Source organism: Oreochromis aureus, linkage group 23 (assembly GCF_013358895.1).
Source record: "Oreochromis aureus strain Israel breed Guangdong linkage group 23, ZZ_aureus, whole genome shotgun sequence".
Classification (NCBI taxonomy): domain Eukaryota; kingdom Metazoa; phylum Chordata; class Actinopteri; order Cichliformes; family Cichlidae; genus Oreochromis; species Oreochromis aureus.
This window is the reverse complement of record NC_052963.1, coordinates 37,642,845-37,655,294: the sequence shown is the minus strand read 5'-3', so window position 1 is coordinate 37,655,294 and position 12,450 is coordinate 37,642,845. Positions and strand designations below refer to the sequence as shown.

The 12,450-nt window shown below is 39.0% G+C and overlaps 1 protein-coding gene across 10 annotated transcripts in view; it reads left to right on the top strand.

The window, feature by feature from the left end:
* fryl (furry homolog, like) overlaps nucleotides 1-12,450 on the top strand; it is a 73,128-nt gene that overhangs the window by 6,162 nt on the left and 54,516 nt on the right. For 6 of the 10 annotated variants that reach the window (XM_031753660.2, XM_031753655.2, XM_031753656.2 and 3 more), the window contains exons 1-2: nucleotides 6,952-7,513; nucleotides 10,343-10,408. The exons of 1 other annotated variant lie outside the window; for it this stretch is intronic. In XM_031753660.2, coding sequence (XP_031609520.2) covers nucleotides 7,249-7,513; nucleotides 10,343-10,408 — 331 coding nt within the window. In that variant the 5' untranslated portion in view covers nucleotides 6,952-7,248. Of the gene's footprint in view, nucleotides 1-2,095; nucleotides 2,166-6,950; nucleotides 7,514-10,342; nucleotides 10,409-12,450 lie in introns of those variants that run through there. 3 more of the 10 variants (XM_031753654.2, XM_031753658.2, XM_031753657.2) reach the window with 3 other exon arrangements.

Below are 12,450 nucleotides of genomic sequence, written 5' to 3'. Positions count from 1 at the left end.
CACCATTCGTCCACAATGTTAAGAGTGGAAGTTCTCACAACTCGGCTTCTCTGTCTGGGTGCTGTGTGACTAAGTGGTTTGTTCTTCCTTCCTTTGTTGAACTACGGTTTGATAATAGTTTGAAGTTCCTAGTCTCAGTACTTACTTTCAGTATTCATTTCTATTAGATTGGATTATATTTACCAAGCCTTCGTTTTATTTTTACTTTAAAATGACTGCTGCTGTCTCCTCTGAGCCAGACAGTAACAATGAATGTGTGACTGGATATGAGATTACTTGACTATAAAAGGAGCCCCTTTCAGCTGCTACAGTGATAGAAGGAAAGTACAGTTTTGGAGGCTTTGAATGCTTATGTAACTGCCTCTTGGATGTAGTGGGTAATCTTCAGATTATTTCTCTGCTCAGGAGGAGGTTTTAATCCTGTCCCAATACAGAGCAAATCAGGCTGAAGCCAACAGTAGGCTGACCCATCACTTTGAGACCATGACTGGACAGTTCAGCAGCACTCTGTCTTTAACACATTATGATTATACAGGATGTGTTGGAGAAAGTGATTAAAAAAATTGTATAATCGAATTTCAGACATGTAATTACTTCCGTGTGATTGATTTGGTTTGTCACTTGCACGAACATTTAGTGAGAAGTGAGGTCTGGCCAAGTTTGAAAGGGATTAACTGGGGCCGGGAATTTTTGGAAGGATTATTTACGTTTCAGAATTTGGCCAAACTGAATATTTCATGTCATCACTTCACAAATGCATATCAAATTGAAGTAAAAAGAATTTGGAGGCATAATCTTGATGTTCTCAAGAAAATAGCAAAACATATCATTATCCAAGTATCCAGGGACTCGCTTCATGTGGAGTGGAGAGAATTTTCTGAATTGATGGAGACGTGCAGTCAAAGTCCCGCTAGAAGTAAATCTCACGACTTGGTAGCTACCTTGAATGATCCTGGTGGATATTCTAAGGCTTTTCTCTAAGTGAATGTGAAGAGATTCGTGACTTTAATTTCGGTGTATAGGGATGTACCATTTAAAAAACAAAACAAAACGTACCTGGCAATTTTCATGGCCTAAAATGAGTAGATGTCTGTCAGCACATATCTGAAATGGTCATGAAGCTCTTCTGTGCATGTGCATCACCTCAACAGTATGATTATGGCTCAAATCCTTCCTGCTGATTGGCTCCTCAGAATTGGCGGTGGAGGGGTGGGAGAAAATGCCTGTTTTAGACATCTTTTAAAAATACTGACACTATTATTGAAAGATAAGGTGAATGTTTTTCCAACTCTCAAAAATTAAGTGCATCAACCCAATGTTAATGTAAACCCATAATGAATGTTCTTTCCTTAATATACTGTTGATATGTTAGTGCTCATATTAAACATGGCTAGGGTTCTAAACAGGGAGGTCAGCATATGTACAAGGTTTTTCTGTGAGCTAGCAGCCAGGGTTTTACCTGCATTGAGGAATCTTTGGAATCTGTCTGAAGAGGTTTTTAGCCGCAGCTAAAGAAAAATCAGCAGCACTGTAATAAATTAGACTTCTTTTTTTAAACAGTTTTGTTGACAAAGGTTTCACTTACTCAGATGTGATAGTCGTCTTTTCAGCAGATGCTCAGAAATGCCAAGAGATTACAATGATTTCTGTCAAGCGAGGTAACACAGACCTATTGCCTTTTATGTATGGCATTCTAATACCCTTGTGCGCTAACATGTCTAATACTGTCATCCCAGACACAGTAGCTCAATCATCTGTTGTTCAAACCTTTGGTTTGTGAGGGGTAGCCAACCAGAAGAAAGCTTACTTAAAGGAAGAGGGGCTTGAAGGGGGAGGAGCTGAAATGACTTATTTTTTTTTAGATATGGGACCGTCCAAAGCCCCAGCTTGAGATGTATAAGGACTATGTGTAACTGGGAATCATTCAAAGTGATTAGACCAGGAATTAAAATATGAAGCTTGAAATGAGCACAGTAGATTCACTTTAAGATTAAAGAGTGTATTTTCTCCATTCCTCTGGTTGTTTATGCTGTTTTCATATCAATTTTCTATTTTGTAGTTGTTAAAGGGATGATTTCTGTGCACTCCATTTCAGATTCCTGTGCAGCAAATTTGTGGGCCCTCCTGTCACTTTCCTGTTCCAGCCCCTGCTCTATGGCATTAAGGTACTATGCATGGGTTAAGGGGGTTGTGTTCCACTGTGTACTGTGGTTTAAGTTTTACAGCAAATGCACGCTAAATACTGTGGGAATGAGCAGGGTGTTGGATTCATTGCTGTGTTTGTTTTGCAAAGTTCTAAAAGTAGTACAATAGAGTATTTTGTGTTTTCTGGCTGGCATTTTCTTTTCTTGTTTGACTTGGTTAACTTCATCTGTATTTGTCTGTACTGTAGTCCTAAGGTGAAACTTCATTTTTATCTGCATTTTTATCTGCATTTTTATCTCACACAGGCTTTACAGTTAGACTCACAGTTTCAAGTAATTGTGTCATATAGATGTCTCATTTTACAATTGCAAAGGTGTAAGACTGCTTTGACTCATATTACCGTCACAGCGAGTTTCCTCTTTTAAGCTTTAAAGAAAAATGAAGAAATAAATGACCAAACTAGAAACATTTCTGTGAAAATCAAAAATGAGCTGACCCAAGAATATAACTTTGAGTTCACACGCTTGCATATCACAACTGAGTACTAACATCAAATCAATGACCCAAACAGCTGTCTAAAGTAGATTTTATTCTAGTGGAAGCTGTAACAGAGGTATTTTTCTGGCAAATCTTCTAAATGTATTGATCTAAAGGGCATTTTTAAATCAGACATAGCTGTTGTGTTTCAAGCCTAAATGTAAAGTGCATGTTTAGAAGGCAAACATCATAAGACAGTAATTGATAAAGTATTTGATAAAGTAATTGTTATGTTTGACAGTGCCAAACATAACAATAAAAAATGGATTCAACTGAAAAAAGGTTTTAAAAAGATCTCCAGTTACACCAAAGCCCACCTACTGTTCTGTTTTCTGTTTGAATGGTTCAAAATATGTTGAATGTCAGTGTTATGGCTGATTCCATAACACTGTTCCACAGTTTGTGTGAGGCAGTGTTGGCAAATTCTGCCACTTAGGTCTCAAAATGACTCTCAGTAGCAGCTATGGTGTTAATATTTAAGGGGCGAAAAAAGTTTTAATCAAGTGTTGAAATTATTCCTTCAGCAATGAGCTGTAAATGCCGTGAAGTTGAGTTATGTCGGCATGTTTCACATGACTGCTTAAATATGTGGTTGTGCATATTGTTTTGGTCTCCGGGAAATATGTGTCATCTCACACTTGGTCTGGACACAAAAAAAGAAAGAAAGGAGGTTAATTTTGACACTGGGTCTGGTTAGGTCACATTCTCACATTCTTCAGCAGTGACAACCAGGCTCTCTGTGGGTTGCCTTACAACAGCCATTCAGCACTAGGCTGAACCAGCTTGATCTGTCTCTGTACAAATGTCCGAATGTTCAACACTTCGTTTGTATCTACCAATGAAAAACACAGCCTTAAAATTTAACTTGTTTACACCCATAACAGGAAATTAAAAATAGATCCATGGCATAGATTCAATTTGATTCAGTTATGTAAGTGTAAAAACAAATAGGGCCATAAGAAATTGCATACAAAAAGAAATACTGATATTTATTTTCAAATGTATTAACTGTATTGGTTTCCTAATTGAGAGAATCAGAGTTATCATCTGAATAGCCAGAGTTTAGGACTAATTTAGGAGAGCAAGCTGTTAGTAAGCAAAATTAAGATGAAGTTGCACCCAAGCAATATTGTAGACACTTTTCCAAAAACACTATTTTATGGCTGAATCATTTCAGGTTACACTTGAGAGCCTTGCATAAGAAGGCAGAATTATAGCTTGATGATGTGGTGGCTGTTTGCACCATTAGGGGGCAGTGTAACATTGTTTTCATGTTCACCTTATTTGACATGGAATGCGAGCTGTTTACTCACATCCAGAGGTGGAGCAGTAGTCTCATGCATGCACAAACAATCACAGTGACTCTAGTAGGTTTAATGCTGATTGCTGACAGCCCCCTCAGCTGACTGCAGAACAGACCCTGGCTTCTGGTCCCTGGCCCAGTAGTTTTCCTGTTTTCTTCTGCTTGAAAGCAGAACAAGGCAGAAATGGGTGGGACCCAGAGTGGCCTAGGAACGCTGTACATTGTTCTCGGAGTTTCCTCTTCCACATTCCTGGGCTGATTGGGATCTGGGCCTCCTGTGCAGGGGTATTGTTCTAACTCACCAGCACCACAGACCTGGCCCCAGCTAACCACAGCTGCCTCCACTGACCATTGTGGTGCCCAGGCCTAATGATGGCTATCTTTGCCTTATTCATTTCTCCCTTTCTCTAACGAACTCCTCTCTGCATCTTTGCCTGGCAATAGTACTGAAACAACATCCATCTTTGCAACTTAAAACAGTCTTTTTCTCTTGTGCTTACATTTGGATTATATTTTTTTTTAATAATTTGTGAAGTTTTGTATCTAGATTTCAAATTATTCCTTTGGGAAATTTTTTACCAGCCTAATGAATTACAGCATGCCATAACTAAGGCAACCAGTTTGGCAAGTAAGATGAGAGGTCAGATGGGCACACTTTGACATATTTAGCTACCTCACTCTTATATAATTTCTTAAATACTCAAAGGACTATGTACACTAGAACTACAAATTAGTTCCTGTGCCTTAGCAGACATCTGTGGTCTCTAGTGGAAATGGCAACTTAAAAGGCCTGCTGCACTTTATATGCAGTGGAAGCAAAATGGTTTGGAAGTTTCTGAACTAATATTTAAATTCCTGGTGTTCTTTTAATTGAGGACAAAACATTTTTGTGTCAATTGCTTTTTCTGGATTGTGAAGGTTTACACTTGGATAGATTTAACAGTAAATGAATTCAATTTTATGACTTTTTATATATGAAAATGTTGATGCCAGTGGAGAAATTGAGTGATTAAAAAAAATTAATTAATTGATGTTTTGGTAGTGTAGTTTTGGGCATAAGTGTTAATTAGCTACAGTCCCACTTTAACAAGTGTTCTGCTTGCTTGTCAAGTAGTCATATTGTAAACCTCTAAAGCTTGGGGTATCTACTAATTATAGATCAAGTGCTAAATACAGCAGTGTGTGATCACAAGTGGGCCAAACCAGAGAAACTATTGCATAATAAGATGTTAAAATGCCCGTAAATGTTTCCCTTTTATTTAATGTAAATGCATAGGGCCATATTGATGGGCTGTCTTAGACCCTTTAGTGTGTCTGGTGTTTCCTACCACTACTATTTTTATATTCCTACTATATAGAGTCAGCTACCTTATTTATATATCAGTTGTTTTTTATACTATATGCAGCCAATGAACACATTCAAGCATATTTACGTACATGCAAACCTACATGCATTGCTTTTTCAGTTATATTTACAGAAAGCACAGAGGAGAGAAACAGGAAGAGGATGATGTCTTTTACTTCCTATCTCTGCCTTTTGACATAGTTTAAACACTAAAACAATTACATCATCTTGCTGTTGACATTTTCACACACTGCAGTAGAGGGTGTAAACACTCCCTAACCACACTTACTGGTCTTGCAGAGTGCATGTTTCCTTATAATCATTAGCCTAACAAAAAAAAAAATCTTTAAAGGACACGGTTAACTTTTGAATAGGTTTGCCATTTGTGTTTCATAACAGCATAATGCTATCAATGTGGGCTAATATAGCAAAAACATGTTTTTGGTGTTAGATTGGAGTAGCTCCCTCTTCTGTATTGTACATGGTTCTAGCAAACCTCAAGTTTTACATGAGGAGGAAGATGAGAACCCAAAGTGTGAGTGTCAGGCCCAGAAAACGGGAAGACTTTGCATGTTCTCCCTGTGCCTACCTGTATGTTAGGTGTGAAAGTGAGCGTGGATGGTTGTCTGTCTCTCTGTGTTAACCCTGTGATGCACCAGCAATGCTGCAGGTGTACCCTGCGTCTCGTCCTGACAGCAGTGATAGGCTCCAGCCCCCAACGACCCTGAATTGGATAAGTTGTTAGGAAGATGGATGAATGAGCTTTTAAAGATGTAAAGCAAGGTTTTAAATCCTGTTGAGTACTTTAGTGCCATAAACCTCTTTATATTAGAGTTGCTTAATTCATTATTAATATTAAAGTGCTTATTGGAGTCTTCATTAGAACAGCCCTTTTATAATGCTGCTTACTGATTGATGAAACAGCATATAATGTTCATTTTAAGTGTTTAAATTTTTTTTGCACATTAGTGCTGTGGTCATCACTGAAATTTGTGAATGCTTCCAGCTCTCTGTTGCTGTAGAGCACTCACTGCATTTGTAAATTGATGATTTCTTTAGGCAGTGAGCTTTTGAGAGTCAGCACAGCATAAGACAGCCTTACTCTGCAGCAAGGGATATTTGGAAGGGTTTGAGTTCACTGCAGGTACAAACTGTGCAGCCAAGCAGAGCACAGCAGTCTGTCATCACCCTGTTTCACAGACACCAGCACAGTTGAACAGAAGTGAAAGCAAGGGGAGGGGTGCTCTTGTTGTTTAAGCAAGTTAGCAAGAAAGCAAATGAGCATTTATGCTTGTGCATGAATACTAACAAGTGACACTATTTCGACTTCGATAAGCGCTATCAGTAAATGCAGGCGGGCGAGTGAAGCCCGCTCTATGGCCTTTCCTTACTTGTTTTAGTCCCTGTCAATCTTCTCCCTTCTCTCGTGGTGTTTCTCCTGTGAGTAACACAGGCCAGCAGGGTGTGGCTGGTGTCGTCGCTGTTGTGATTGGCTAGAGGCCCAAGCTTGTGTTATCTCCTGTGGAACATGTTCTAGTCCCACCCCAGATAGTGCCTGGCACTCAAATATAGCCCTGCCTACTTGCAATTACATCACAGCCTATGAAAAGATCCATGTCTTTTTGCTTTCTCTTTACACTGTCAACAGACAGGTAATGTGCAGTGTAGAAAGTTTCTCACTCTGTCAGGTTAACTAGCTACAGTTGGAGCTCTCTATATAGCTTTAGAGAGCCTGACAGAGAGTTTCTGTGTTGTTCTGTAAGGGCCCACAGCTTAAGAACTTGACAGTGAGTGCACGTCTGACGGCTACATGTAGGTTGCAGCTCGCTATAAAGACTCTACCTACTCCTCTGTAAATGGGGCATGTGAAACAGGCAGGTAATTTGTGTCAGAATGGCGTGGCACAGGCTACTGGACTATGCACCAGAGTAAAAGACCTAAAGTCTCATCGAACATGGATTTTCTGAAGAGCCTGGTTCCAGCTGTGATCTCAGGTGAGGGATCTGCTGAACATGGGGGAACTGAACCCAGGGAGCCAGGCCCACGGCTTCTCCGGGTGAAAAGACTGGGCCTGCTAACCATGGGACAGACCATTGAAGAAGATCCGGTAGATCCGGTTACAAAGGTAGATGCTGGGATAGGCTCCTCCAGACATGCTCGCAGTAACCATACCCGCCTTAAAGGTACAACTGACCCAAATACACAATTCAAAATATATATATATATGTAAATTTTAGATTGCTTTTTTTATGTGCTTCCTATAGATTACAATTTTGGTTAACTTCTGTTAACATATTTCCAAAAACTGGCTTAATACCCTCCTGCTTTATACACACATGCTTACATACACCATGTATGAAAAAATAAGACTGGGTTATCTGTGTTTTCTGTTCACTGTGGAGGGCAGTAAAATGCTGTGGTCGCCACTCTCAATCCATGCTCAATTGAGAGTGTGGCATAGGGGCATGTGTGCTGACAAATGAATTGTATTTCCATTGTGATTTCAATCTGAACTTATACAATACAAAAAACCCCAAAACACTGTAGGTATGCATAAATTCGACATTGCGATAAAAGCTTTATTCCTTATTCATATTCTTCTTTATTTATTGGGCATAGGCTATTAAATGTTTCAAGTGCAAACAGTGGTAAGACACATTTTTCTCACATTGTGCAATAAATAAATAAATAAATCCAAATTCAATCAATTGTGTAGAAAACAGATTTAATTGCTTTAGATGCCTGTCCTGGATGTGTTATACCGTATAGTATATATTGAGTAAGTTTATCTACACAGGATTCCTAATATTTTATGATTCGTAGCAGTCAGTTCACTTACTGTTAACAGAGTGGAAGATTTTTCCTGCGTAGAGGAATTTTTGGCACCCATCCAATCTTTTAGTGAAAGGAAAATCATTGTCATAAAATTATTTTTAGCAATGTCTAAAAATTGGTGGTTTTTTTGTTTTTGTTTTTTTACTCATATATATGACTCAGACTGCATATATAAAATCAATGCTTTTCTTTAAAAATTTGTTTAGGAATACCAGTAAAGTATTATTAGTAGTAGTTTTCATTTACTATGTGTAAGACTATCTTCCTGATGGCTAGTTACCCACTCTCAGTGGTTTTCTGGCTCACAGTAAGTGAAGTCAGAAAAAGGTGTGACCTCTGTTTGCACCAGGTCATCGAATGTCAAACTGAATTTGGAATTGGAGCAGTGATGTCATTATGTGCATTACGGGTTTTTCGCCTAGTTGGCCAAATCCATTGTCAAAATGTGATCTCACATCAGTATTAAACAGAAGCAGCTACACAGAACTGAGGTAGTGTAGGTGGAGCCCTCTTAACTGTGTAATGCGACAGCACATTGCAGTAGCATAAGAAAGCCAAGTTTAGGCTGGACTGTAGTCTGTCAGACTGCTATTTAAACAATTCACGAATATTACCAAACCACTTTTAGCTTACAAAGGCAATGCTTGCTGTGATGTGCCCACACAGACTATATTTAAGAACTGCATACAGTGTAAATTTCCAAGCCCAATTTAAAACACTGTTTTGGTTTTCATGTTTTCATGGTCTGCATTCTTAATGCATTATTCACATTCACTGCTGCCATTAACCTAGTTGTCAAAAGTTTAAAATACAGCAACAAAATTATTTGTCTTTTGTGACCGAGCCAGTTAAAATGATAACAGCGTTTGCAAAGAAAAGTGTTAAAGGTTACTCTGTCCACTTGATGTGTTTACTGTCAATAGAACCTTGACAGTAAACACCCTTTTAGTGTTTGTGGATTAGTGGATTGTGGATTTCTGTTTGACCCAGGTGGTTTAGTTCAGCATCAAGAAATATGTGTCAAATACTTTTTACTTACTTCCTTGATTTTTCTTTTTCTTTCCTTTTTTAAGATACTGCTACTTATATACACAATGGTGGATTGTTGAAAAAAGTGTTTTATTTATTTAGTCTCTTTTGGCTGTGAACATGCCTTTCCATAGCCCACTATCATGACTTGTCTGGGTGTCTTGTCACCATTTGATCTAGCAATCTGACATCTTGCTGGATGATAAAAAGCATACTTGTTGTTTCTGGCTGGAGCTTTTGTGATCTTAAGCATTTTCAGAAAACATGTAATGAAAGCTGTGATGCAGGTTATGTCTGTTTAACAGTGCTGAGTTCTTTTACTTGCTGTAGGGAAGGTGTGATCAAAAATCTCTGAGGACAGGTCCATAAAAGTCAAAGGTCTTATCTGATTAAATTTTTGGCCAGCTCTTGTTCAAGGTCAACATCTCCAGTCGCTTCCAGTCTGGAAGTTTGACATTGTAAAACATCCATCGCATTGTGCACCTTGAAGTCATTCCAGACAGCGTGAGACAGCATGGAGCTTTATGGAGCATTAAGTTCAAAGGATACAAAAGGTGGTGTGTACCAGCTGCTATCATGTCTGCTCTGAAGCAAATCAAAATCTTTTGCCACATCAACTCAATAATCGTTCACCACCTGGACACATCCAAAGCCTAAGTTTTCCTGACAGTCTCATGCCTCTGTAGTAGGTCATATATTGTGCCTGTGACAGTAGTTAAAGCTTTACGTACATATTATTTTCCATGTAGGTCAGCCAGTTTACACTGGTAAACTTCTCATGGTATTTTCTTTTTCTTTTTTCCCTCCACTGCTACCTGTCAGAGCATGCTTGCTCCCTATTTGCTCATGGCTAAAATATGACTCAACCTTCCCTTCTGCTGCACTCACTTGGCCTGTTAGTCTTTATGAATAGCATTATTCAACCGGTTAAACTAACCCACAATAACAAAGTGATATTCTTCATTTTGGTTTGGTGAAGTGTGAAGATAATATAAAGTTTTGCTAGCTTGGCTCATGAAACTCTTGTTGTGTCTGTGTGCATGTGCTTGGCTCAGACTGCAGGCTATAGGCTGATGTTCATTTTGAAAGACAGTTTCTGTTGACTGGGCAAATTGTTTTCAAACCTTTCCTTCTTTCTTCCCTATTAGGAAACATCCATCATATTAAAAAAGTCTCCTTTTTGAACCATGCTGGTGATGGCAGGGGTCACAATGGTGAGTTATGCATTACAAGAAGTAGTGTGATTGCTACATTAAGACGAGGTGAGAGGAGCTTTAATTGAGTTTTAACTCCGTGTGGAGTGACACTCCCTTGTTGAAGAACCTGCATAGTCTGTGGCTTTTAAGGCGGTGCTGTTCTTTTCATTTCGTCGTTTGTCGTCTTTTGCAGGCTTAGACAATATTCAGCTGCTTGATGCACAGTTCAGTTTTCGGGATAGGTTTGATTAGGACTGTATTTGGTTAATGGGTGCAGCGGGTTTGTGATTAGGGAGTGTTTGGAGCATGTGACTGAATGGTGCACTGATGGGTTGTGCTTCTGTAATAAAAGATCCTTGTGAAATTTCTGTCTAAACACTCCACAGGGTGTGTATCCAGACAGGATGGATGAACTTATTCATCGAGTTTCTTAAGTAGTCGTTAGCCAACTATAGTGAAACAAACTCCATAATGGTGCGCAGTGCAGCCTGCATTTAGTGGGAATATGGTGTCATATCTACGAATGCTGTGAATCATTGTTCATGCTCATTCTCCAGCCAGCTGTTCCATAGTGAATAACTTGAAGACATTTGGTTCTATGAGTAATAAACTGACCTTTTAAAACCTGTGTTAAGAGGTGTTTTTATTCAGATTTTCCTCATGTTCTATTCATCATTCTATAGGGGCTTTTGCTTCTGACCTAAGAAATACTCTTTGTTCCAATTAGACTGTCTTAATTTGCTAGGCGAATCAAAAGAATGAGTTTGCTCATTTTCAGCTTAAGCAGAATCAATAGATTGTCTCATAGAATTTGACCGTTTATGGTTTATGCAACACATTATATATGAAGATTAGATCCACTGTCATCCAGCTAAACTGCAATATACTACTAAAGGGAAAAAAATCCAGCCTAGTTAGTTTTGTGTAAAACCTTTGTCTAAATGTGTGCTGTTTAACACAGAAGTTCAATGAAATAGCTGGGTCTGAGTCAAGGGAACATACGGAAGTAAGTAGATGCGCAGGTTGCAGAATTGTGCTGCATACTCAGAACGCTGTGATGGATCTAAATGATGCGTCCTCTGCAGCCCAGGCATCGCTGGGGAGGTCAGGGATTGAATTACAGCTCCTATCGATTATTGTTCCAACCACTGCCCTTCAGAGAGGCCAGCACAGGAAATGCATCCTCCACCCCATGGGCTCCTGGGAGGAGCAGCTGCTCTATACTGTCTACAGCCAGGATGGCTAGCTGTCAGTCACTGCTCCTACTTTGTGAATGAAGCTAAAGTAACCTGCCTTGATCGTGCATTTAGTTGAGATTATTTGATCAGTGAGGGCTTTATTCCAGGAAGTGAGTTATAATGGTGTTTATTTGAAGTTCTCGGCTTACGTCAGCTCCGTCGGACAGAAGCTTTTAGCTCTAGTGTTCCCAGAGAGATGGTGTGGTCAGTCCTGCATTCCTTAAACAATAAAGCTGGTTTACAGAAAACAATGTTTGCAGAGAGCTCTGATAGTTTTATGTTGACTCGTTTGTCGATTACAATAATATTAACCCAGATGTTGTTTTTAAACATAATTTGACCATGAGTTCTTCTGCCGTCCTCCCACTACATGAACTGAGAGCCAAGGCATGTAAAGGGAGGACATTTAGTAAGTTATATTTGAAAACAGTCAAACTTGACTGATCCCTAAAACTATTCAGCTATCCACCCTCTGTGTTGTTACTTACTGCATTTGTGTCAGGTAGAAAAAGGGTAGACCAAAGATTAAAAAACAAAAACAAAAAAACCCCACGCAGGTAGAGCCCTTCTGTGTTGCATGTTGCCCCTGTGCATGCTTGGGTTTGCTCATGTTTTTTTTTTTTTTTTTTTTTTTTTTTTCCCCCATTGAAAAATGCAGTCGGCTCTTGTTTCCTGACATGACCCAGGACTCTCACAAAAGAAATTCTTAACCTCAAGAGTTTCATTTTCTCGTTAGATTAATTAATTTAAAGCTACAGGTAATCTAGCGAGGTCTTAACAAAATAACCCAAAAACAACTTTTACTTCATTACTTAGAAACTG